The following is a 27,235-nucleotide window of genomic DNA, read 5'->3' as shown; positions in this document are numbered from 1 at the left end:
TTTTGTTTTGTTTTGTTTTGTTTGTTTATTATTATTATTATTAAAAGGGAACTCATGGATCACAGTGAGGAAATAGGAATGGGGTCCAACATCCAGGTGTGGGTTGTGGGAAGAAGACACCAAGCAGGGAAGGACTGCAGCTTTTTGGTACCCAGTCATGCCCCAACCTAGTCCAGCCTCTTAAAGGCCATTGGCTGAAGGAGGTTCCCCATCAATGTAGACCAAGTTGGCCTGAACCTCTACTAGCCTCTGCCTATAAATTCTTGGACTGAAGGAGAGCACCATAGTACCTGGTTGATGGTGACGTGTTTTAAGCCCAGAAGTGGTGTCTTTGAACAAGTCATCTTGAAAATTAGCATATTTGACCTGCAGTCCCACTGTCCTAAATGAGAGCAGGTCATAGGTTCCTTGAGACATGAACGGGCGCACCCACTTGAAGGAAGAGCAAACACAGAATGCCGCAGACCTCACAGGAAGAGGGCAGTGTGAGGCGATGCCAACCTGTAAATGAGCCGTCAGACTCTGGCCTAAAAGCAACTTGTAATATCCCTGCTCGTGTTGGAGGGCCCTAGAACAGATCATGGGAGATTTGAACACAGCAGCAGGAACAGGAAGGCTGTCTGTACGGCCACCCTGACAGTAATGCTGGATTCCCTGTTCCTTTGCAAGGCTTAATGCATGTCAGTCACTCAACAATATGGAAATGGCTCTGCACTCTCTGTGTCTGAATCAGTCCCTTCCTTTGGCCCCACACCATCTCTCCCTGTCCTGGATCAGTGTCCTTCAGGCTTTTCTTGGTTCAAGAGAAAAACCTAAGCAGGACTAGGCGCTGCCCTGGCCACATGGTGCTGATGTGGGCCTGGAGAGGGGATTGATTCCAAGTCTTCTCCACACAGGTCCAAGGACTTTCTTCCCCACTCAGTCAGTCACCTGACTTTGATGCCTACAGTCAACCCTAATGAAGGGAATAGATGAACTCTTAGCAATTTTTTTCCCCTCTAATGGTTAACTGCAAACTAAAAATCAGAATAGAGGGCCTGGGCTGAGGCAATCTCCTAGGGAGGTAAGTATGTTGAAATTTCCACCCTACACGGCATCATGCCCAGCATTGTAACTTGACCCACAAAGTACACAAAATGTCACTTTCTATGACCCCCAGCTTCCTTATTTTGAAATAAGGATGTTTTTCAAAATACCTGTGGTAATTGCGCCACTCCATGTGAATTTGGAGATGAAGCCGTGTTAGAAGAAAGCTAATTTAGTGACTCAGGATTTCTCTCACCCCATTCTGCCCACTTCTTCACACTCCTGACTCTCATCTCCAGCTCTGTCCACATGGAGCCACCATCCAGTTTTGGGGCTGCAATGATCAAGCATGCTGATCAAGCACTCTGCCACTGAACTTCACCTCCCAGCAGTTGCACGCATACAGTCTTACGGGGTACTTGCTACTGTTTGACACTGGCAGTGGGTTGTTAGACACCAGAAAGTCAATGAGCCGCTACACTGCACCCCCAGCCGTGTGTGCCTAGGGATACTCCTTGCCAAACAGCAAATCATAAATTTGCTTACAGCATTATGGAATTGTTTTACCTAAAAAACAACCGAAAACCCCATCATGTGGTTCTCAGGCTGAACTTTGTAGGTGACAATGTCTTGCTACATACCTAAAGGACAGACACCTCTGCTTGGACTGAACAGATTCAAACCTGAAAATCGAGGAGTTATTCAAGTTTGAAAGTATTCGAGCAATAAGTGTGTCCTGAAATTTTTATAAAACAATTAGATGGGGGCTGGAGAGATGGCTCAGTGGTTAAGAGTATTGCCTGCTCTTCCAAAGGTCCTGAGTTCAATTCCCAGCAACCACATGGTGGCTCACAACCATCTGTAATGAGGTCTGGTGTCCTCTTCTGGCCTGTAGGCATACATGCAGACAGAATATTATATACATAATAAATAAATAAATAAATTAAAAAAAGAAGTCTAATTTAAAAAAAAAAACAATTAGAGCAAAGTGTCTTAGTTACCACTGCTCTGATGAAACACCACAAGCACAGCACGCTGGGGAGGAAAGGGTTTATCTAGCTATCACAGTCCATTGCTGAAGGAAGTCAGGACAGGAGCTCAAACAGGTGGGAACCTGGAGGCAGGGGCTGGTGCAGGCCATGGAGGGTGCTGTTTACTGGCTTGCTCAATTGTACGCAGAGACTGCTCCTTCATTTCCCAGCTGCCCAAACCCGAATAATCACACAGGAACACACTAATTACAACACTGCTTGGTCTGTTAGCTCAGGATTCTTACTAACTCATATATCTTAAATTAACCCATTTCTATTAATCTGTCTATCAGCATGAGGCTGTGGCCTACTGGTAAGGGTCCAGCATCTGTCTCCTTCGGCAGCTACATGGTGTCTCTTAGACTCTGCCTACTCTCTCTATATACCTCTGATGGGATTTGCCGCCTGCATTTACTCTACTAAGCCGTTGGCCAAAACAGCTTCTTTATTAAGCAATGGTAATAAGATATATTGTGTAAAGGATTTCGCATTGTCAGACAGAACTCCTCACGGGCAGTGTTATATATCTAGTCCTTGCAGGGCGGCCCGTGCCATTTTATGTGGAATATGTATACTCATCTTAAGAGTAGGGAAATTATTTACAGGATTATGATATTTTACTCACACACAAATAGAGAGTAAAGATTCTTAATATTCTTTGAAGTCAAAGCAGAAAATAAAACTGTAGAAAATTATAGAATACTTTTCTGTGTATGACGTGGGAGCGCGCATGTTTGTGTGTGTGTACATGTTTGTATGTCTAAGCATAGGCACGCGTGTACCATGGTGCACGTGTGGAACTCAGAGGCCGTGACTTAGTTGTTGGTCCTTGCCTTCTACTATTTTTTTTCTTTCTTTCTTTTCTTAAGTTTTTTTGAGACAGGGTTTCTCTGTGTAGCCCTGGCTGCTGTCCTGGAACTCACTTTGTAGGCCAGGCTGGCCTCGAACTCACAAAAATCTGCCTGCCTCTGCCTCCCAAGGGCTGGGATTAAAGGTGTTCACCATCTCTATCAGGCGCCTTCCACCTTTTTATTTTAAAGATTTATTTTTAATTGTGTGTGTGGGGTAGCGTGTGTGCGTATACGTGTTGGTGCCCTCAGAGGCCAGGGGCGTCAGATCCTTTGGGAGCTGGAGCTACGGGCAGTTGTGAGCTGCTGCCCTGAGTTCTGGGACTGTACTTGGTCCTCAATAAGAGCAGGATGCATCTTTGCAGCCCTGGCTTCCACCCTTCCGCCTTGTCTGAGACGGGATCTCCTGTGTATGGCTGCGTAGCTGGCCTCTGAGTCCCTGAGAATTCCACCTCCTCCCGTCTTGCCATAGGATTGCTGCGATTATGGGCCCATGCTACCACATCTAACTTTATGTGGGTTCTATTGAGCCAAACGCGGCTCTCGACCCTTGTGAAGTGAGCACTGAGTGGACCCACTGAGCTCAGCACTAGAATACTTCTTTGGTGCTTACTAAAGAGAACTCATTTTTGAGACCGGGCCTCAGTAGGTAGTTCAGGCCGACCTCAGACTCATAATCCTCCTGTCTCCACCTCTCGGGTGATAGGATTAGTAGGCTCATGCCAACATGCCCAGAAAGAGAATGAGTTCACACAGTTTTGTGAAGGTCAGGCTCATTTTGTGGTCAGCACTTGATTGCAGTTCTTGCTTTTAAAACCCTTTTGAGAATCAGTGAGCTTTTTATTTTATTATGTCTGGTTTGTACTCTCCGTTGTCATCTGCTTACTTCAGCTGGAGCCTGTCACCATACAGGAGGCAGTTTACCGGGGCTGGCACTTGGCATGGTAATCAGGTCACAGGGGGCCGGGAGTTGAGAGCTTGGACAGGTGGGTGGGGGTGGGTATTTCTGTACAGTATGCTTTCATAAGGATTTCCATAATAACTTGTGCACATCCACAAGACAGACCGGAGTGTGTTCCCAAACCAGCAGACGTCATGTGTGTCCTAGCTTCAGGTGACTCAGCTCCCACACTGGCCCATTGATGCGGCAATTTCAGTGTTGTCACGAATGAGCCTCTTGATCGTCACAGAAAGAGGGCAGCCTGGGTTCCTGCCCAGTCATAGAGCTGACTGTAGGCTGCTGTGCTCTGAAATCCCTCCTACGCTGAGATGCTCTGGTGATGGTTGGGTTAGATTCTGGAATTTTTTTTTTGATTACGATGAATACTTCTGGTTTTCAGAAGCCAACAATGTGCCCCTTTCCTAGGAAGACACTTGGATCTTCCCCATAAAAGCTTGTTCTGCACATAGTTACCCGTATGAACATTAATTACCCCCGTCAAACTGCATTTCCCAAGCCAGTGGATTTAAGTGTGCCTTCCAGCGGCTTTTTTTTTACGTGTGGTGACCTCACTGGGTTTCTATATCGCCCTTTTAATCAAGAAATTCAATAAATTCCTCCTTGTCTTTCAGAATGTAATGCTACAGAGACTTCTGAAGGTGTTTATCACCTATTCTTTATGCCCTAGAGATTCCCCTGTCTGGAGGTTTCTGTGAAGAGACACCATAACCACAGAGACTCTTATAAAGGAAAATATTTTTATTGGGGGTGGCTTACAGTTTCAGAGGTTCAGTCCATTATCATCGTAGTGTGACATGGTGGCGTGCAGGCAGACATGGTGCTGGAGAAGGAGCTGAGGAAAGCGGCTGAGCCGAGCCTCAGTCAGGACTCAGCTGATTTGGTTCTGCCCCCCACTTTTTTTTTTTTTTTTTTTTTTTTTTTGCCAGACAGGGTTTCTGTGTGTAGCCCTGGCTGTCCTGGAACTAACTATGTCGACCAGGTTGGTCTCGAACTCAGAGATCTGCCTACCTCTATTCTTGAGTGCTGGGATTAAAGGCGTGCGCCCCCTTTACCTGCTGGTTCTGCCTTTTATTGGGCGTCAGCAGGGCTCCCTGTGCTCGGTCAGTGTCCTAACCTCCTTCACCGTCTCCTGCGCTCAGCCCCATGTCTCCTCACTCCAGCCTGATTTCCTGCTGTGGTTGAGGTTCTTTTGCACAGAGGCAAGAGCCATGTTTTTGAAAGCTGCTTCCAGCTAGTGCTTTCTAGTTGCCATAGTGACGCTTGCTCAGCATGGCTGTTCCCCTGGTCTTGCAGGCTCCATGGAGATTGCCTGTGGCATTTTGCCAGCTGCTCTTTTCTGTCTCCTCAGACCTCTGGATTGGGGCTGTGCCAACTCAGAGTGGTTCTTGCCCCGGTACCCTTAGCTCAGTCCTTTTGGTGACAAGAAGCCCCTTGAAGGCACACGGCTATGGGCTCTATCCGCTTTGGATCCCACCTCATCCCTTTCTTCTCAGAGGGCTCCCTAGAGGGTGGGAATATTCATCTATTCACCAGTGCACTGAACTGGGACCTGTGAGTGTGTCTCTGGGTGTGATGGACACCAGGCTCTGGGTTAAAAAAGGGACATAGTGAATGTTTTGCAGGAAGGGGTTGATGGCAGCGTGATAAAATCATGTTTTATCTTCATCACGAGTCTCCTCTCTTCTCATAGTTGCCTAGGATTTAATCACACACATCTGTCTGTTTTCCTGGACCAACGCTGACAGCAGATCAGCTGGGCTTGTGGATAGACAAAGCAAACCCCCACTAGTTTGCTTCACCACAGCAAAGCAGCTTCACTGCAGGGTTGTTGGAAGGAAAGTTTTAACTGGGTGAGTTCACAGACTGCTCCTAGCAGGAGTTAGAGGGCGGAATGGCCCGCACTGGACGCCCGTTGTTCTGTTTCACACTAGCCTGCTGCTTAATTCCGAGTGTTTGCACCTTGAGCATCTGGCAAGCCACCAGGGGCTCTTGGGGTGTTCTTCAGGTTTCTTTGCGATCAGGGCCTTGACCAGAGAGCAGACCTGCAGAGATGAGCAGTTTCAGGCATTCAAAGTGTTCTGAAGATACAGCCCCACCCGTCTTTCACTTCTTGTGGGTTGAATGGTGAAAATACCTTCAGCATCTCTGGGGGACATCATGCCCACTTTCTCAGCACATAAAGCATAAATGTCACTGCTTCCCCACCTGCAGACGCAGCAGCTTGATGCAGAGGGAAGATACACCCCTACATAACCATTTAATCTGCGACTTGCTCGTAGCAGTGAGGTCAAAGCAGCTTTCTGCTAGGTGCCTCCAGCCTCCCCATCAGGAAACATCTGTGCTAGAATTCACAGAGTGTGTTCCACAGTTATTTCTCGTTTGCTAATTCAGCATCAGGAAGGTGGAAGACCATAAAGACGGATGCTGGTGCTTTCTAGAAGCAGAATCAGGTGTTCGATGTTTATAATCCCAGCCTCCCGCAGGCAGGGACTATCTTCCAGAAGTGTTCAAGCCATGGTTGTCGGGTTGCAAGGGTGCGTTTAAGTGACGTCTGGACACAATGCTGCCATCTACAAAGGCTACTGTGCAGGTTAGTTTGTGTCAGGATGACAAAAAAGTCACAATTGAAGAACTGCATCCATTGGATTTACTTGTGCACAGGTCTGTGGGAGGGCCAAACCCGTGCTGGGTGGTGCCACTCTGGGCAGGTAGTCTTGTACTAAGAAAACAGGCTGAAGAAACCATTGAGAGAGAGCGAGCAAGAACAGCAACGTTCTCCTGTGGTCTCTACTTCAGTTCCTGCCTGAGTTCTTGTCCTGGCTTTTCCTTGGTGATGGGCCGGGAGCCGAACAAACCTTTCTTCCTCCAGGCTGCTTCTAGTCAATGTTTTACCACAGCACAGAAAGCAAATGAGGGCAGTTAGAGCATTGAACAAATTATAAGATAAACTCTAACATCCTCTCTCTCTCTCTCTCTCTCTCTCTCTCTCTCTCTCTCTCTCTCTCTCACACACACACACACACACACACAATGTTTTTAGTACGTTCACAGTTTTGTGTTGGGGCCACATTCAAAGCTGGCTTTGGAGTTGGATACTTTGGAATGTGTGGGCCAAGACCATTTTTCTTCAATTGATCCGGAGAAGCCAAAAGGTTGGATGTCCATGGCTACCTAGAGTAGGGGCAGGGGCAGGCCCGGTGGCTAACAATTGCCTGTAACTCCATTTCCCATGGATCTGACACTTCTGGCCTCGGAAGTTACCAGGTATGCGTGTGGTACACAGACACACATGCAAGCAAAGCACCCATACAAAAATCACACTATTTAAAAAACAGGTATCTGTAAAGGTCTTAATGGCTCACAGCTGTCACCTCAGCACGAGCAGCTGAGGCAGGAGCGTGCTGTGAGCGGGAGGCCTGGGCTCTGCCGAGTGAGTTATAGGTCAGTTTGAGCTGGAGAGTGAAGCCTGCTCTCAAGAAGATATTTCTGTTTGCTTTGCAGAAATGTGAAAATCAAAACTGGAGAATGGTTCTTTGAGGAGCGAGCCAGGAAATTTCCAACTGAAGGTAACTGCTCTAACACCTTAGCTCCTGTAAGATGATCCTTTCTAGTATTTGGCACTGAGTTATTTTTGTGGTTATTGTTGGCTTGCTGTTGTTTTGTTTGTTTGTAAGTCAAAAACCCACATGGTGTTGGAATTGTCAAAACATGAAATGACAGTGTTTTTAGTGACGGATCTGACTGGCTTTTACTTGCACGTCACAAACCGAGGCAGCCTCCAATGTACAAAATCTAATGATTTCACCGTAAGCAGTCACCCCTAAGCAGTGGCAGAGAGTGGGGTTGGCAAGGCAGGGACAGCTTCCTTGCTCTGGTGAGGGCTCACACCCACGGTAAGTGCTCCTTCAGTGCTGTAAATGGGCTGTAAGGGCTAATGCATGCAGCTCGGGCCAAGAGGACTCTGGTCTCCAGGATGGCAGTCTATCTGGGGTCTTTCTTCTCCCTTAGGCCTTTTAGCATGAGTGACTCTGTTTCTGTTTGATCTGGCTTCTTGGGACCTCAGACCACAGGAGCGACTTCCCAGGACTTGAGTGTGTGGCGCCTAGGCTCTGACAGCTGGTCTGTCCCTTCCATCTATCTGAGCATTCCTGTTCTGAACCAAGTCGATTGGTTACCTCTGCCTGAGGCTCTGCCCAGTCTAACCCACTTCATCTCTGCTTTGCCAGACTTCCAGCTTCTGGAGTTGTTCTGGACTGCCGTACAGCGGCTGCCTTCTGCCTGGTTTTCTGTGACTGTTGCAAGGCTCGTTTGCGTGCTTCCATTTCTCTCTGCAAGTGCTTTTCTATATTTTCATTTAAAAAAATCTTTTTGAAATCTTTTCATCCAGTGTTTGTTCGTGATCCTGAATTAAAAATAATTAGCTTAGATCTGGGCTCAGTTGATAAAGCAGATATGGACCTGAGCTCCGGCCCCAGAACCCACCTCAGAAAAAGGCTGGGCATGTGGTCCAAGCTTGTAATCCTTACAGAGGCAGAGACAGGCAAATCCTTAGGGTTTGCTGGGTAGCCAGCCCACGCCATCGAGCAAGTTCCCAGCCAGTGAGAGACACTGCATCAAATAAACAAGACAGGGAACACCTGAGGACCAATAGCAGCCATCTCCTGTGTGAGTGGTAATTAGCAGGTTCCTCCCTCTCTCCCTCCCTCCTTCCCTCCCTCCCTCTCCCCTTCCCTCCCTCCCTCTCTCCCTCTCTCTAACAGGACGGGGGTGAGGACTAATGCCAGAGGTGTTCCTCCAACTTCACAGGCAGTCATGGCAAGTGCATGGCTCCCACACAAATATACGCATCCACATACAAAAGATAATAACGCTAAATACAAGTTAAATAAGTAAATTTGGGGGCTTGAGAGATGGCTCAGTGGTTAAGAGCACCGCCTGCTCTTCCAAAGGTCCTGAGTTCAATTCCCAGCAACCACATGGTGGCTCACAGCCATCTGTATTGAGATCTGGTGCCCACTTCTGGCCTGCAGGCAGAGCACTGAGAATACTGTATACATAATAGATAAATAAATCTTAAAAAAAAAAAAAAAAAGAAGCATCAAGAGAAGCAGGCAGGACCCCAGGAAAATAATATAAAATATATGGCTGCTTTAAAAAATAAAAAAAAAATAAGTAAATTTAAAAGATCAGTGCCTGGGGCTATATTAGTGGTAGTGTGCTGGGCTCACATGAATGAGACCCAAGGACTTGGGGGTGGGGATGACATTTTGTTACTTTTCTTGCTGTGGTAAAACACACCAAAGCAAAGGCAGCGTAAGATGAAGGGGTTTGGCCAGGTGGTGATGGTAGGACCCTTTAATCGCAGCACTCAGGAGATAGAGGCAGGCAGATGTTTGAGTTTGAGGCCATCCTGGTCTACAGAGCGAGTACCAGGACAGCTAGGGCTACACAGTGAGACCCAGTCGCAGAGGAAAGAAGAAAGGGAGAAGAGGTTTATTTTGGCATATGGTTCCAGGTGGGTGGAGGTCATCATTGCAGCAATGGCAATGCATGGTTAGTGGCAGGAGCAGTTTGGTGGCTAAGCACATTGTAGCCACAAACAGGAAACAGAGAGACATTGTGCTAATAGGGCATGGAACCAGACTAGAAACCATCACCACCCACATCCTTCCTCCAGCAAGGCCCCACCTCCTTAAGGCTCCATTGCCTCCCCAAACTGCATCACCAGCTGGGGACCGCTTAGCCAAATACTTGAGCCTATGAGGGACCTTTCTTCTTCAAACCACCCCAGCCATTGTCGGAAATGTATCGATGCCTTTATACATCAAATAGAGTGACAGCAGTTGGTTCGACTTGTCCCCTACTGGCAGGCATTACACCTTTTATCTGATTTTCACGTGGCAGGTCACTGTGATGAGCATCTTGTAAAGAGGTCTTGGCAGTTCTGTGTGACTCCCTAGGAGAGAGTTCTCAGAGGGAGGGTGGCTGATTGCATGCAGGGGCACACGAGTGGGTTGGGATGTTTTGCCAACACACCTTCTAGGAAGCCATTTCACTTGGTGTGCTTGGCGGGCCGGCCGGCTTTCTTCTCCCAATACTCTAGGCCTCTCGGAAGCGTGATATCAGATTCCATTAGTGCTTTTGTTTTGATGTAAGTACTATGCATCCATTCAAAAATCGGAAAGGGAGGCTGACTGCAGATAAGGCTTCATAGAACACTCGCCTGGCGTGTGTGGGACCCTGAGTTCAGCCTCCCATCAGAAGAGGGTTCAGCAGGGGATCGGAGATGAAGAGGAGCAGCAGGAGGGGAGGGTGGCGGTGTGAGAAGCAGAGCCGCTTCTCTCAGGGAGTGGTTGCTAATGTTCTGTTACATGTTGTTTCTGCCCACCCTCCCCCACGTGGGCAACCTGAGTTCAATTGCGTCCTCTGACACGCCCCCCACACTGTATTAAAATGCACTGAAATGTTTAATTATCTACGTGAATCAAGAGACTTAGGCATAAAAATGATTGATGACAATTTTCTATGATATTCGTGTGATTGGAGCAATTCATCTTTCGTTTTAATCTGGTATTTTTCTGTGCAATACTTCGTGAAGGATATTTTCCAGATACTTCAACATCGTGGACCTTGTGGTTTCTGCTGACCACAGCTCACCCATCCTCAGATGTCCCCTCCATTTGCTCAGCCAAGTTATGATTGTGGGCTGGGTAGGCAGGGCTATTTGACGATAAAGGCTGTATCCTATCCACGAGTGCCCACCTCGGGCTAAGGTTTGGTGCTTTTCCTTTATATCATTGGAAAACTAGAGCCGAGTTTAATGTTTAGCTGTTGTTCCAGGGATCATTACGCCCTCAGCACCATTTCCCTTTTTATGTGCTTTACTTATTTCTCCCTTAATGGTTCTATTTGATATGTGCCATTTAAGATCAATGTTACCAAAATTCCCGTGAGAGTGGACTAGATGGAGTGGTAGAGATAGATTGTGGTAACGTTGACTGTGCCAACCTCTCAAAAGATGAGAACTGGCAGGGCGGCTCAGCGAGGAAGGGCATTTGCTGCTCAGTTATGAACTTCTGGGTTCAAAGTCTCCAGAACCCACATAGAAAGCTAGTGTGACCGTGTCTGTGCCTGCAGCCCCAGGACTGGGGGGAGGATCACTAAGTCTCCCAGGCCACCGGTCTCCAGATGTGTGAGACAACCTGTCTGAGGAAAACATGATGAGGACTGACAGAGCTGTGAGTGTGCAAGGTGTGCACCCCACACTCGTGCGTACACCGTGTATATAGATGGTGTGCACCCCACACTCGTGCGTACACTGTGTATATAGATGGTGTGCACCCCACACTCGTGCGTACACTGTATATAGACGGTGTGCACCCCACACTCGTGCGTACACTGTGTATATAGATGGTGTGCACCCCACACTCGTGCATACACTGTGTATATAGACGGTGTGCACCCCACACTCGTGCGTACACTGTGTATATAGACGGTGTGCACCCCACACTCGTGCGTATACTGTATATAGATGGTGTGCACCCCACACTCGTGCATACACTACATATATAGACAGTGTGCACCCACACTCGTGCGTACACCGTGTATATAGACTGTGTGCATCAAAAAGGTTTAAAAATAAGCAAAAATAAACTCCAGTTCCTCATTCTGCACACACACAGTATAAAAATTTAGTTATCTTGGCTCACTTTTTTTTCTGAAGATATGCTACATTTTCTAAATCTTTTAAATTAGTTTTGTGGCTTTTATAAAAAATAATTTATGCCAGACAATGGTGGCACTCGCTTTTAATCCCAGCACTCAGGAGGCAGAGGCAGGCGGATGTGGATCTCTGTGAGTTTGAGGCCAGCCTGGTCTACAGAGCTGGTTCCAGGACAGCTAGGGCTGTTACACAAAGAAACCCTGTCTCGAAAAACCAAAATAATAATAATTATAACAACAACAAAATTATTGTATGTATGTCTGAGTGTATGTATATGTACCACATATGGTGTCTGAAGAAGGGTGTTGAATCCCCTGGAACTGGAGGTGCCTGATGTGGGTGTCGGGATCTGCACCCAGGTCCTCTGCAAGAACAGCCAGTATTCTCACCCGCTGAGCCATCTCCCCAGCCCCTGCTTTTCCAATGTTGTTGAGGTTTTCTGTCCTCATCGGAATCATTGTGTGTCCAGAGCTTCACAGCTCTGACGTGTCTTTAGGAGCCTTCCCTGGTTATCTTGGCATTGTTTCCTCTGGATCTGCTGTCTGCAGTATTTGGTGGTGCGTGCAGGCTTTTCATGTGGTTTCCAGGACCCTGGCTTCACGACCAGCTGAAAGTGTTTCAAGTTGGTAGCTCCTGGTTTCCCACACTAATGGTGCAGTTCAGTGGGACCCTGGGGGTGTGTTAGGTGGGCCGGTGGGGCTTCACAAGGTCATGTTAGGCAGGTTGCCAGGGCGTTCTTATGAGCACTGTGGGTTTGAGAGTCACTAGTGAAGTGTCTCTGTTAATCATGATGGACATTTTCATGAGTCACTAGCCATTGGAATCTGTAACTGGAAGTCACCTTTACTTCTGGCGCCGCCTTTTGGCTCGTTGTTGGAAGTGCATGTTTACTTTGGTGCCAATGGTAGCTTTTTAGTTTGTTCTACAAACTTAACATTTGTATGCCTTTAGTCATCAGTTGGTACACACATGCACACATGCATACACATGAACACATGTGCACGTGTGCGTGCGCACACACATCAGAAAGCAGCATCAGTACCTTTAATACTCTTTTCAAGTTAAAAGAGGGTAAATGCTATATGTAAATAATGAGACTTCTGTTGTTAATACCTGGAAATAAAATGACTTAGGGCGGCTGGCTTCCACACTCTCTCAGCTAACTGTCTCTGTAGCCGATTGTATCACAAACCAGGATGAGTTTTGCAGTTGGTCATTATGGAAGTGCAGGGATCTTTATCCCCTTCCGTAGTAAGCAGGGATTTAATATTTCAAACAACTTTTAAGAGTCCTATGCTTCTACCTAGGCAGCTTAGTCAGAACCTGTCTGGTCACAGGATTCTGCAGACAGAATCAGCGCTCGGGCTCATGAATGAAGAGCAGTAGAGGGGCTGGGGAGACATCTCAACGGCAGAGTGCTTGCCCAGCGTGCACGAGGCACTGAGGTCCATCCCTGGACAGAAAGGGCAACGGTTAGTTGGGCTGGGGAGAGATGGTTCAACAACCAAGTCTCATGGCCTGTGTTTGGTCTCCAGCTCCACACAGAGAGGATTGACTCCCAAATTTTGTCACACATACACACACACACACTAAACAAATAAGAATTTTGAAGAGATAGGTTCCATTGAGTGTGTACAGCTCTGTTCAAGACCGTGTGTGTGTCCTCTCCTCTGCTCCGTCAGTGAACACCCACCTACCCCATTTGTCAGACAGGTAGACAGACTCAGAAGGCTGGTTCTGTAACACTCACAGTTCCCATGACTTCACACTCCTACTAATTAGTATCTTCAGTGAAATCACATTTATTTCCCAGAGATAAAATGTCTTATTTCTTTTTGTAATTTTATTTGTTTTGGTGTTTTGCCTGCACCTGTGAGGGTGTCAGATCTCGGAGTTACGGACAGCTGTAAGCTGCCATGTGGGTTTGGGGAATTGAGCCCAGGTCCTCTAGAAGAGCAGTCAGTGCTCTTAACCACGAGTCATCTCTCCAACCCTCTGTTTCTTATATTAAAGAAAAGATAGGATCCTGTGTTTGATTGCTTTTTTTCTTGATATTCCCCTTAAGAGGAAAGCCCGCAGACACGACACCACAGAGGGATAGTCCTAGAAATGCTGCTCCCAGAAGGCTGGGTGCCTGTCAGGCCCCTGAATTTTAGACTGGTCCTACCAAGCTGGGTAGAGCAGAGATAATCAGATTTCATGATCAATAGGTAAAGTAAGATCCAGACTTTTAAACTTTCTGCTTTTACCCAATGTCTGCAGATAGTAATCTTCCCAAAGCAGGTTCTTGATTTTCTTTTCCATTAAAAAGAAAAAATCAGTTTAGTCTTGGCAATGGTGACACACGCCTTTAATCCTGGCAGAGGTAGGCGAATCTCTGTGAGTTTGAGGCCAGCTTGGTCAACCAAGCAAGTTAAGTTCTAGGACAGTCAGGACTATCACACAGAGAAATCCTGTCTTAAAAAAAATTTTCATTTATTCTTTTGCAGTTTTACAAATGTCAGTAATTCTTATTACTCCCCAATGACCTTTCCTGCCTCACCCACCTCTTTCCCTTCTTTATGGTTTTTGAGTTGTTGGTCAGGGAGACTCAGTGAGCCTTCAGGTTACTGAGTCTGTGTCGGTTCCTGTCAACATTATATTCATAACCACCACCCCTTGTATGGGCTACCTTCTCCTGGGTACTTGAGGTAAAACGATGAGGCTCATGTCCTCAGAGTCCTCACTCTAATGGCGGTTATGAACATACACCCAGTTCCTATGGGGAAGACACAGGGTCTGTACTGTTGCCACTGGGAGAGACCAGCCTCTCAAAGATGGTTGGTTGTTCATTGTTCCAGGTTTATTTCTGTTGCTGTGATAGAACAGTCAAAATCAGTTTAGGTGGGGGAAGGGTTTATCTAGCTCAAAATTTCAGGTCACAGACCATCACTGAGGGGAAGTCAAGGCAGGAGCTCAAGCAGCTGGTCACGTCGTATCCTCGGGCAAGAGCAGAGAGAAATGAATGCGTTCTTGCATGCTTGCATCTTACACCTCGCTGGCTCTCTTCAGAGTTGTACAATCCAGGGCCCTAAATTAGGGAACGGTGCTGCCCAGAATGGGCTGGGTCCTTCCTACATCAATTAATAACCAAGGCAATGGTGAGAGACGGGCTCAGCGGCCAACCTGGTCTAGTCAATTCCGCAACTGCGATTCTCTCCCCAGGTGACTCTGGGCTGTGTGAAGTGAAAGCTAACAGCACACAACAGTCATATCGCTGTAAACAAACAGCCTGTGAGACATGAGCAGGAGGGGCAGGCTAGGTCCAGTTTCAGTTGAGAGAGGCTCAGGGAGAACACGAAGTGTGTTGTGCAGTGTGTCTGTCTGGGAAGCTTACCTGACCAGGACCAAGTACATGGGACAGAAGAGGCAGCAGGGGACCCTGGAGAGGAAGGTGGTGGCTACAAATGGTCTCTAGACTGGCTTCTTGGAACACCACAATAAAGTGCCAAGGCCTTTGTTACATTCGTAGCTCCAAGTAATGGAGAGTTATTGTTAGCTGTTTCAGAGGCTGAAAACCCAAGAAAGACCAAGGTGACCGTGAGACCACACTTCCCCGTGTTTGTCTAGCCTCTGGCGGTTCCCAGCAGCCTCTGGCATGTCCTTGGCTTTTAGAAGCTTCACCTCACCCCTGTCTCATCGCTACTAGCCATCTCCATAAAGTCTTCCTACCCGGGAAAAGGGGAGAATAGCGTGACCAAAGTGAGAACATTCCTCTAATTTAAAACTGGTCAATCGCATGGTCCTGCAAGGAGCCCAGGCCATAGGAGCTGGTCTTGCTGCAGCTAAGCAGGCTGCAGGCCTCTCCAGTCCTGCTGCTCCTGACTCCCCTGAGGTCCAGGGAAGCACCTCTGTACACATTTCCTCAGATGGCTACAGGAATTGGAAACGTGTTAACAACAACAGTATGAAGACTTTGTGGTTTTTGAATAAAAGCAATGAGCGAGGGGAATGGGGGATCAATAAAAGCCACACATGGGGCCATGTGTCTCAGTTGCTGTGTGCACCCGATCAGCCTCATTTGGGGATCTCAGGCCACGGAGGTTCTGATCCACAGTGAGGGTGGATCTGAGGTTCTGGGTAGCCCCCCACTTCCCTGCCATACGACATATGGACCTGAAGCAAACTTATGCTGAGCTAAGAATTTTTTAAAAAGTTTTATTTTACTTTATATGTATGGGTATTTTGTATCGTGTGTGAATGTGCACCACATGTGTTCCTGGTGCCCATGGAGGTCAGAAGAGGAAATCAGATCCTCTGGAACTAAATTACAGAAGGTTGTGAACCACCATGTAGGTGCGGAGACCTGAACCTGGGTCTTTGGTAAGAGTAACATGTGCTCTTAGCCACTGAGTCATCTTTCTGGCCCCTAGAATTTTTCAGTTGTTTTTAAAAGTTAATATTCGTGATTATATAAGTGATATTAAATTAGAAAGTTAGTGTCCATGATGTTTTGTCAGAACACAGCTGCGTAACCTTCAGTAACTATCAGGGCTGTTTTTCCAAGCAGAAGCCCTGAGTAAGTGCTTCCCATTTGGTCTTGATCCACAGCTCGCCACAGCCTGCAGGGGGCAGCAGAAAGCCAGACACAGCAGCAAGGCCACTTCCTGTGGCCACAGGAGCATATGAAACAGGGAGGGCCAGGGTGGGAGTTAGTAGAGAGCTGTGCGGTAAGGGTCTGGGGTAGGAATGCATGCAGAAGCAGCCCCAAGAGAGGTGGGGTCACAGTAGTTGTGGAGGCAGAGGTCAAGTGCAGGCTAGGTAAACCAGAGAGGCAGGAAGAAACGATATGCTATTTGGAGTGGAAAGAGCAAGGGCTGTAGGGCACGGAGGAGCCCAGGCGAGGCAAGAACACCCAGGACACCACGTAGGACGACAGATGATAGCATCAGATTTGAGGGTGTGGGAGAACAGCAGCCCTGGAGGTCGTGCCTCAGGGCTGAGTATTGCAGCCATCCAAGGTCAAGCAGGTAACAGAGGCTAGGGGAAGTGGGTGTCGGAGCTCACTGTCCTGTGTCTTGGCCGGGGTCCTTCTGGGTATGCATTGTGCCAGTTTCTCGTCTTCCTTTCTCCCCTTTCCTTGCTCTCCTCTGCCTCCCTGTCCACCATAACCGTGCAGTGAGGTTGGCTCTCTCTGTCTCTATGCAGACACTGCCATCAGGGCAGCTCTTGTAGATGGGCAGGGGGCGGGGGTGGGGGTGGGAGTGGGGGTGTTGGGTTTCCATATGTTGCTTTCTGGCTTTACTATTTAGCTGCCTGTCTTTGGGAGAGGCCTTTTTGTTCTGCCTTGAAGTTCTTCTTAGTGGACCAGCATATGGGGGTGCTCCCAAGTTATTTTAGAACACTTCTATGAAGCCCCCAAAATGTACACAATCACAGAGGTTCAAAACATTTGGGCTGGGATAGGACTCAGTTGGTAGAGCGCTTGCCTCATGTACGGAAGCCTTGGGTTTGAGCCCTTACACTACATAAAATCAGGGACAGTGGTGTACACCTGATTTGAAGTTCAGGATCTCCTCTCACTATGTCCTGAGTTCAAGGCTATCCTGGGCTACACAAGACCCTGTCTCAAACAAAAGAAGACAAAAATCTTTTAGGTATGATTTTAAGATTCCAGTCTCTTATGGAGGCAGCCCAGCTTCAGATCTGGAGCTGAAGCTACGTCCTGCTTCGAGGGTTGGAGCTTCACATCAGGGTTAACGCTAGGTGTTGTCTTTCCCTCCTAGAGGCGCCCCTGCCTGCCCGCTGCTCTCAGTACCACACTCTGTTATTGTGTCCTTAAGTAACACTGCTACCCAGATCTGTGCAATGAATTAAAATCTCCCAGGCAACACAAGAGCGGTCCTGCTCTCCCAGAGCCCTGGTGGGCCAGGCTGCGTGGAGGTTCTAGAAAGTTCCATGAGCTACAAACATGCTCCCATACTGCAGTCTCCCCCGCCCCCCCTTGCTGGTAGCTAAGAACCACGATGGTCACAGGAATATGGACAGGCAGAGTTGTAGTGGTACACGAGGAAATAAAAAGGGTTACTACGGCAGGTGCAGTCTGCTCTGGGAAATTATTAGTCACTAACTAGAAATAAGTAGATTACATTTTTAAAGAGATTAGCTTAAGTCTTCATCACAAGGGGCATTTTGTAGGCAGCGTTTCCTGGGGGAAAGAAACTGGGGGACTTAAAGGATTGTTTCAAATTACCCAGATTTAGAAAATCTAATTCAACATTAGCGTCTCATAGAAGCAGTCCCAGACATGATGGATTGTGGGGTGTGTGTGTAGGAGAGTTAATAAGTCGGTGGTTCTCCAGGGATGGAAGGCTGCACAATAATCCCCACCATCCAGAATTATATTTTTAAATGATTTATTTTTAGCTTATGTGCCTTGATGTGCATGTAAGTCTGTGTGAGTGTGTCAGATCTTGGAGTGACAGACAGTTGTGAGCTGCCGTGTGGGTGCTGGGAACAGCAGTTCTCTTAACCACTGAACCATCTTTCCAGCTCCCTGGAGTTATGTTTTTATGTTCATTATTTTTTAGTTTTTGTGTATAGGTGTCTTGTCTGTGTGTATGTCTGTGCTCTGCATGTGTGCCCACAGAGGTCAGAAGAGGGCATTGAATCGCCTGGAATTGGAGCTGCAGATGGTTTTGAGCTGCCATGTGGGCGCTGGGAATCAAATCCAGGTCCTCTAGAAGATGAATCAGTGCTCTTAACTGCTGAGCTATTTCTTCAGCCCTATGTTGATTAATGATGTGTGTGTGTGTACACATGCATTCATGCACACACATGAATGTGCCAGGCATGCGTGTACTGATCAGAGAATGACTTGGAGGAGTGATCTCTCTTTGCACCATGTAGATTTTGGGGATGAAGCTCATCTTGGTAGGTTTGGTGGCCTTTGCCTGCTGAACCACTTCACCTGTCTTCTGCAACCTGACTTTGAGCATTTCTGTCACCCCCCCAAAGGACCTCTCTCTTTAATACCAAGAAGTGATATTAGGATAATCTTACCGTTTTGATGCCCGTGTTGTGGCACCTACAGCATGTTCTCAGCCCTGACTGCCCTTGGCTTGTTTCTCCTCCAGGTAAACATGAGACGGCTGGGGCGAAGCTCCTGCAATCTTATCAGAGGCTGAGGTGAGTGCCTGGGACAGCAGGTCCCATGCCAGCGGAGCTCAGAGGACGTCCTGAAAGAGCTCATGAGTCCAGACCTCCAAAGGTCACTTTTTCCAGAGGAACACGACTTTTCAAAAAATTCAAAAGTTCTTGGAAAAGATTGAGATGCGCTTCCAGATTTATGAGGAACCTTCTAGCAATCCTATTTTTACATAGTTTCCCCCTCAGCTTCTCCTGCTATGCTGTAAAAAATGAAATATCATTTTTGATGGTGCATCTGAGACCTTCTAAACCAAACAGTTGTGTTTATTTCCCTTCCTTTGGCATCTTCCCGGGTGCTGGGAATCTCCCTAATATATCTGTGGGGGAAAAATATCTGTTGCCCGTACCAGTGCTCTGAGAGGTGGTGACCTCTTTGCACAGGATTCTGAATCCCTGCAGCCTTGAACCGGCAGGAGTCACACTGCCTGTCCTGCTGAGGTTAGTGAGCTACACCGAGAAATCCCACCGGCGCTGACTTTTGTTGGCTCATGATAAAATTTGTCTGGTCTCAAAACTTAGAACCTCCCCCTCCTTCCCTATACAGTGTCTTGCCGTGTAGCCTCGTGGTCTGGTCATGGCTATGTAGCCCAGGCTGGCTGTGAAGTTCTGGTGATCTTCTTACCTCAGCCTACCCAGCACTGGGTTTACAGGCTGTGACCACACCAGCTTTTTACTTTATTTTTCCAGTCCCCATTGGTTCTTTTAGCTCATGCTTCCAGTTTTTCTCAAAGTATGTTTAATTTTTTGTTTGGTTTTTCCCCCCTTTGCACTTTGACCCTTTTGCTGTTGTGGTTTGTACTAAGGATACAAGAGTCCAGATAGGATTCCACATATGAAGCATGGGTCCAGGAGCAGCTCAGTGGGAGTCAGGGTCCCCTAGTGGCTTCAGAATGTGACGAGCTATGAAACCTTTATGTCCCTCTGAGACACCAGCACACTGCACCTGCTCAGAAAAGTAGGGCCAAGCTGTGCTGCTGGGCCATTTTCTTTAAAAGGAAATTAGACCCAAACAAAGCTAAGCACTCGAAGGGTAAACTCACACATTTGAATACATGTGAACTAGTGCCTCGCGTAGTTCTAAGGCATTATTGTCTTTTTCCTTGGCAGCAAAATCTCTGTGGTCCCTCCGACGCCTCCACCACTCAGCGAGAGCCAGTGCAGTGGCAGCCCTGGCAGGGTAACTCGTCTGTCGGCGGGTCCCTGGGTGGGAAGCGGGGAAGGAAGGCCAGGGGAGGATGCTGGAGAACTGGGCCAGCGGACCTGACTTACCTGGAGCTGAAAAGTGATTTCTTTTTCGTTCCGTTGCCAGGGACCATCTGCAGTCTCAGCTGGCTCCTTCTGCTCGTGCCCTGAGACATCTTGTCCTGGCTCTTGCCACAGCTTCCATCCTCGACTCTGTAGTGTGCCTTTCAGTGTGTGCGGGTCTGACATGTGTGCACAGCAGGCTGTGGGTGTGTGTGTAAGTGGTATGCCTGTGGGGATGAATCAGTGTTTGCTGGCTCGAGGGGGGGGGGAGCAGAACCAGTTCTGTCCAAAGAATTTAGCTGTGGGATCTCAGTTACCTTGGTTCTCCACCTGAGAAGTGGAAATAACTCTGTCTCCCATGCAGGATGTGTCTGTGTGTGCTTGGAAACTGGAGTGCCAGGGAATTGTATGGTTTTGATTCCCTGCATCAATCTGTACATTAGAGGAAGCAGTTATGTCTTACGTGGGATAATATACATGACCATTTGAGCGGTGAAAACATGTTCGTTGTTTTCCAAGTTCACAGACACCTTGGGGATTGTGTTCTGAGGACATATATGGATGAGCTCTGGAAGGATGGATAGGCGGATAGTTGGGTAGGTGGGTAGATGGGTAGGTGGATAGGTGGGTAGGTGGGTAGATGGGTAGGTGAGTAGTTGGATAGGTGGGTAGGTGGGTAGCTTGATAGATGGGTAGGTGGGTAGATGGGTAGGTGGGTAGCTGGATAGGTGGGTAGGTGGGTAGATGGGTAGATGGGTATGTGGGTAGGTAGGTGGGTAGGTAGGTGGGTAGGTAGGTGGGTAGGTAGGTGGGTAGGTGGGTAGATGGGTATGTGGGTATGTGGGTAGCTGGGTAGGTGGGTAGGTGGATAGGTGGGTAGGTGGGTAGGTAGGTGAGTAGATGGATAGGTGGGTAGAAGGGTAGGTGGGAAGGTGGGTAGGCAGATGGGTAGCTGGATAGGTGGTTTGAAGGGTAGGTGGATAGCTGGGTAGGTGGGTATGTGGATGAATGGGTAGGTGTGTAGGTGGATAGGTGGATGAATGGGTAGGTGGGCAGGTGGGTAGGTGGGCTGGGTAGATAGTTGTATGGGTTGATGGAAGTGGGTGGACAAAAGCATAGTCACTGAATGGGTAGATGAGTAAGTGGTCTCTGGATGGATGCATGCATTCATGTATTGTTGAGTAGGTGAGTGGATGGGTACATAGAATGTTGAGGCAGGTGGATAGACAAGTAGAAACTGGATGGATGGGTGTGTTGACAGACATTGGACACATGGATATATAAATGGATGAATGGATGGATAGATAGATGGGTAGACAGATGAGTGGTTGGGTACATACAGGTAAGTGGATAAAGAATGGATGGATAGGTAGATAGATGGGTAGACAGTAAGTGGGTAGATGGATGGATGAGACCCGAATAAAGTTACTGTTTTCCCTTTTCTATGAACCCTTTTGGGAGACAGTCCTCTGTCCCTAGGCTAGTCACCTTACCACTTATGGTACCCTCAACCCCCATGTCACCCGCATCCTGTACCTTCTACATAGAATTTGTATAGGGCTAGGAAAAGGAGGTCAAACAAGCAGTAATTATCTCTGAGCCAATGAAATGTCAGTCATTACATCTAAGAGGTAGTTGTTGTCTTGTGAACTACCTGTTGATAATGCTCCATCCTTTAACGAGGCTGCAAAACACAGAGGAAGATGGCTAAGTGCCAGGGATGCCTAATTCCTGGGGGCTGTGCCCTGTCCCCTCCAAACATGCACACTTGTACCCACACCTGCACCCCTTTCCACCCCTTTCTGCTTGTAGTGTTGGGGGCTGGCAGCCTGGAGACGGTGGGGCAAACACAGGTGGTGGCCTAACATCTCATTGTCCCGTGTCTGTTTTAGTTACAGGAACTTGGTCACTTCAGAGGATTTAATAAGTCCGTGGAAAACTTGTTTCTGTCTGTCACCTCCCAGATGAGAAGTAAGTGATACACAGGATGTGTTCTTCTATCCAGCCCTGTGCAGGTCAGCCCTGTGCAGGTCAGCCCAGGAGCCTCAGGTGGGAAAGCTGTGGGTCAGTGGAGCAGCCTCTGGCTCCTTGAGAGCAGGCGCCATTTCGGTCTATTGGCCTCGCTCTGACTCCTGCTTGTCTTGCCCAAACCTGCCCAGCTCAGCAGCACAAAGGATTCCAGAGAAATGAAAACAAAACACAAAATACCTAGCAAAATCCAAAACCTTGGCTTTTCTGGCTTTGCAAGTCCAGTATCTTCTACTTGTCCATTCTTCTTCCTGGTGAACTTTAATGCAGGCAGCAATAATCCCCCAATGCAGGGGCAATTAACCCTGCCATGACCTGGCACCTTCTGTTCAGATCTACTTTACCCATTTCTGCTTCTCACACCTCCTAAGGTATCCAAACGTGGGCAGTGATAGAGCGGGGTCCAAATAGACCTTGGATACACAACACACATAATTCTCTTTCTCTACTGTGTCCTTCCTTCCTTCCTTCCTTCCTTCCTTCCTTCCTTCCTTCCTTCCTTCCTTCCTTCCTTCCTTCTAAAATACAACTTTATTTCGATTCTAAACAAAAAGGATGGGAATGACAGTAACAAAGAAGATTCACCACGGATGGAACAGTGCGCTGGGACTGTAGTGGTCTTATTTTTGAAATTCAGGAAGCAGTTGTGTTCCAAACAGCTAAATATTCAAGTCCAAAAAAATGATGGTATGTTAAAACATGTTCACTCTGAAACCCACTCCTGTCCGTCAGCATCCATAAAGTACACACTCTGCTTAGCTAAGTAAGGTAGCACACACGCTCACCGACGACATCACGGGACAGTTGTCTACGAGACTGGACTCTGATGCAGGCTCCAGCTTCACTTTCTCACAGGTCGTCCTCTCATCCAGGAGGGGAGCTGTTTGAGCAATCTCTAAATCACACTTGTACTGTGCTGCTGAAGCTGGGTCTCTGACCACCTCAGGTGGGGTGAGAGCAGGCACGGCCACAAACTCCAGTGAGCTTTCTGGCAAGCCAGAGAAGACGCTTTTCAAAGTCGTAGTTCCTTTTGGCAGAAATGTCATAATATTGAAGATTCTAATTTTGGTGGAAGACAATAGATTTTGCCTTCACTTTTCTGTCCCTAATATCCAATTTGTTGCTACACAACACAATCAGGATGTTTTCACACACACACACACACACACACACACACACACACACACACACACACACCAGATCTCTATGCCAGTTAGGTACATTCTTGTAACTCACTTTTGACGTTATATCAGACATTATAATGGTACACTGGGCTTGGATGTAGTAGCCGTCACGCAGGTCCCCGAACTTCTCCTGGCTGACTGTGTCCCACACGTTGAACCTGATGGGTCCTCTGTTGGCATGAAAGACCAGCAAGTGTACCTCCACACCCAGGGTGGCTACAGACAGCTTCTCGAACTCGCCAGTCAAGTGGCACTTCCCAGTGCCGCTGTCGCCCACCAGGACGAGCTTGCCTTGGACCTGCTGCTCTCCGTGGACAGCCGTCGTGGCAATCCTTCCAGAAGGGTCTCTACTCTCTTTATCTTCATTTACCGCCCACTTTTTGCAGTTGCCTGTGATGGTCTCATTGTTGTTATTGCTTCTGAGCCAACTACAACTGGATTTAAATTAGTCATCTGTATTCCACACAAGCCCCACCACACAGACAGCTGAGATGAAAGCCCGGCTCTTCCCATCAGCAGTGGGCTGTCTTGGGTCTCTTTCCAGAGGAGGAAATAGTTGAGTTTGATGGGCCCGTTTGCCCCTCTGCGGATATCAGTCTGTTCTCTGAAAAGCTGGCGCTAGTCCCATGACAGTCTTCTAAATCAGACTCCTCCCCAAGTCCACGTGACTAACTTTCTATCACTCCAGAAACACAGCTCTCATTTCAAAGGAAATAAGAGGCAGTTTGTTCTGCAGACAAAGATGCGCAGCTCAGGTTACCCCAAATCCCACAATGAAATGCAGTAAAAGTCTCGTGGCAATTTTGTGGTACCAATACAAGGAAAATCATCCATCAACAGCACTTTTCAAATTCACTGGTGGAAACATCAGAGGGCTGGATTATGGCAAAGTGGGGAAGTTTCTGTTAGAGGCCTCGGATGTTACCTGACATCTGACCCTTTGGGTTGAACTCGTGGCCCAGGATGCTAAAGCTGGTTTGGAAGCACAGGATTTGAGAATGCTGCCCCAGAGTGGCACCCTCTGTCTGCCAGTGTGGTCCAAAGCACCTAGGAGAAAGATTCCAGTCCTTTATGAGACCCCTTAGCAGACAGACAGGGGGTTGGGTTGACTCTTACTTGGGAGCCAACTGTTTCTTTCTGCCCACCCATCACCAATCCTACTGATGTAGAGAGATACTTGTCAGAACCCCAAACTTCTCAGGTTCTTCTCTACTTGAAGCCATGACCTTGAAATGGGCCAAATAGGCACAGCCCCAAGGTAGTGTGAGCAGGCAGATGGCAGATGGTGCCTACCAATGGCCAGACTTGAGAGTCTTTTGTGCCCTTGGCATCCAGGTTGCTGCGGGTGGCTGTCATTGATCTCCGCCATATGCTGGTCTTTTCCAGTTGCTGACAACTGATGACCCCCAGGATACTTCTGGATGGTAGACTTGAGAATGCTGGGGTGGTGTGGCTCTCAAAGAAGAGTGGCTAGGAAGCGAGACTAACAAACTGGGTGCCCTTGGCTCGGGAAGCAGGTCAGGGATCCATGTCAAGGAAAGGAGACCTTCCAGGCTCTCCCTGGACAGTGCGGATGGCAGGCAGCCACCAGGCAATGGTAGCATGGGATCATCCCAATGATGATTCCGTGTGTGGACTAGCGGACAGGGGGAGGCTGGTGCACACGATGCTCAGAAGTTCCCAGGGGACAGCGGCAAGGAGCACAGCTGGAGTGAATGACATTCGAGATTCCAGAGAATTGTACAGTTGGTGGATGGTCTCACAAGTAACTTTAATATTCGCAATCTATCTTGACAATCTGAATACTGTGTCTAATGAAGTGCAGAGTTAATGTCACCTGTTAATGTGGCTAAGGAAACATCTTAAAGTAGCATAAGTAATTCAGATTATATCTCTAGAGCATGAAGTACGGCTATGAAGATGGGTGGGGGAGCTCTGGGAAGGGGATCTGGATTTGAGGAAGAATCTGGATGGCATACAGAGCCTTCACTTGTGTGGGGTTCCCTCCCTTATGCTTTGTTCATTGTCAATTTAATGTGTGTCCATCAAGCACAGCCCACGGAAGCCAAAAGATTGGGCACTAGTGTACTGAGAAACCCAAAGTGTGAGTACTCTTTCTGGCCTCAGGCCATCTCTAATCTTCCCCCTTCCTGTAGTCACAAGAGAAAATATTCGGCCAACAGTCTGTTTCAGAACAGGTGGTTGACCATACAATGGTTTGGGGCACAGGGAAACTGGACGAGAATTTCCCTCTGAACCCCACCTTGACCATTGCTGCCCACAGAGGCATGCGGCCAGTGTGGACCTTCGAAGGGCTAGCCTTTCCTCTTCCTGCCTCTGGCACACAGTTACACCCAGTGCCCTTTGTTCTACCGTGGACCTGCCACCCTTGCTTAGTCAGTCCCCCAGGATCTGTACACCCTGGCAAAATTTCATGCTCCCAACTGTCACCCCTTGTCTTCTAGAGCTCTCCAAGTCCCAGAATGACATGACTTCCGAGAAGCATCTTCTTGCTATGGATCCCAGGCAGTGTGTGGTCCACACGGAGAGGCGGAGCCAGTCTGACACAGCCGTCAATGTCACTTCCAGGGTATGCACTGACCTGCTGGGCCTCTATGCCTAGCGCCTTTGTGTCCTCTTCATGTCCTCTTCTGGCTTATCGTCCTCTGCATTTGCTTTTTTTTTTTTTTTTTGGATAGAAAGCTTCAATCGGCCAGGAAAACCTAAGTAGGTTTAATCTGTATTCAGGCACACCTAACCAAAGGAAGCAAGAGTTTGAGGTCAAGCCATATGCACTAGCCCGTGCCTGCATGTCCAGTTATTTGGGAAGTTGAGGCAGGAGGTTTGTCTGAATCAGGGATTATAACCAAGCTGAGCAACAATGTGAGACTCCCCTGAAAAAAAAAAAGAATAATGATGATTCAGGATCACCATGGAGAATTAATCAGATCAGGGGTAGACTTTTACCCAATCCCAAGCTCCCAAGGCTGCTTCTCTCTGGTTTCAGTGCCAACCAAAAGCAGGCCTCACCTGCAGGGCTGACCTGCCATTTTCTGGGGTCTACAAGTCTTCTCACGGGGAGGCCTTCCAACTTCCATTCAAGGCAAACATCCTTTGGTTGGGCTCGGCCTCTGGTGGAAAGTGGACACACAAACTCTGCACGGAGTGAGGGAGCAGGAGCGCAGCTCCTCCCCTGGGGTCTAAAGTGAAAGAAGCTCACTGGGAAAGGAGAGCGGTTAGGGAGGCCATCACAATGGCCTCTACTGAATGAGTTAAACTAAAAGGTGCACTGAACTCCGGATAACGCTGACTTTGGAGTCAAATACTTGGGTTCCAATCCAGCCCAGATGACCTGGCAGGCAGGTGCCAGCACCTGTTGTTTCGGTCTAACTGTGGGCTCTGTAGCACCCGTGCCCCTCTTCTATGCCCGTGAGTCCATCCTTGATGTCCCCAGACTGTCCTTTTTGTAATGGTGGAGAACTTAACTTGCTTTCCTTCTAGAACTTGCTCTAGAGCAGAGATTCTCAAGTCTCAAAGGTCCTGAGGCAACCTTTGTCCCCAAAAAGTATTCACATTGCTATTCTTAACAGTAACAAAATTATAGTTATGCAGTAACAATGAAAATAATTTTTTGGTTGGGAGTCACTACAACATGAGGAACTGTATTAAAGGGTTGCAGCATTAGGAAGGTTGAGAACCACTATCAATCCAACAAACTGGAGATTAAATGTAGCCCTGTTTTACACTGAGAGACATAGGAAGACGTATCACTGACCTCACTAGGTGTGAGATGCACAGACTCCCACATCACTGACCTCACTGGGTGTGAGATGCACAGGCTCCCACATCACTGTGACCTCACTGGGTATGAGGTGTGGAGTCTCTGATACCTTTCTGCTGAGCTTTGGGTGATAAACGGTTACTGATGCTGATGGTTTTCCAATGACACGTGTCTCAAATATTTGTGATGTACTCACTGGCAGGGCTTTAAAATTCTCAAG

General features: G+C 47.9%; 1 protein-coding gene and 1 pseudogene across 2 annotated transcripts in view; one reads left to right on the top strand and one right to left on the bottom strand.

Annotated features, from left to right (window-relative positions):
• Nucleotides 1-27,235, top strand: part of Sytl3 (synaptotagmin like 3) — a 55,074-nt gene that overhangs the window by 6,333 nt on the left and 21,506 nt on the right. The window contains exons 1-6 of one of the 2 annotated variants that reach the window (XM_057761991.1): nucleotides 6,386-6,456; nucleotides 7,368-7,432; nucleotides 18,705-18,756; nucleotides 19,885-19,954; nucleotides 21,915-21,993; nucleotides 25,700-25,824. In XM_057761991.1, the coding sequence (XP_057617974.1) occupies nucleotides 21,987-21,993; nucleotides 25,700-25,824 (132 nt within the window). In that variant the 5' untranslated portion in view covers nucleotides 6,386-6,456; nucleotides 7,368-7,432; nucleotides 18,705-18,756; nucleotides 19,885-19,954; nucleotides 21,915-21,986. Of the gene's footprint in view, nucleotides 1-6,385; nucleotides 6,457-7,367; nucleotides 7,433-18,704; nucleotides 18,757-19,884; nucleotides 19,955-21,914; nucleotides 21,994-25,699; nucleotides 25,825-27,235 lie in introns of those variants that run through there. The other variant, XM_057761990.1, reaches the window with a different exon arrangement.
• On the bottom strand, nucleotides 22,806-24,603 carry LOC130862326 (GTP-binding nuclear protein Ran-like; annotated as a pseudogene).

Source organism: Chionomys nivalis, chromosome 2 (genome assembly GCF_950005125.1).
Source record: "Chionomys nivalis chromosome 2, mChiNiv1.1, whole genome shotgun sequence".
Taxonomy (NCBI): Eukaryota; Metazoa; Chordata; class Mammalia; order Rodentia; family Cricetidae; genus Chionomys; species Chionomys nivalis.
The sequence above is the reverse complement of the archived record's forward strand: the minus strand, read 5'-3'. Positions and strand labels throughout refer to the sequence as shown.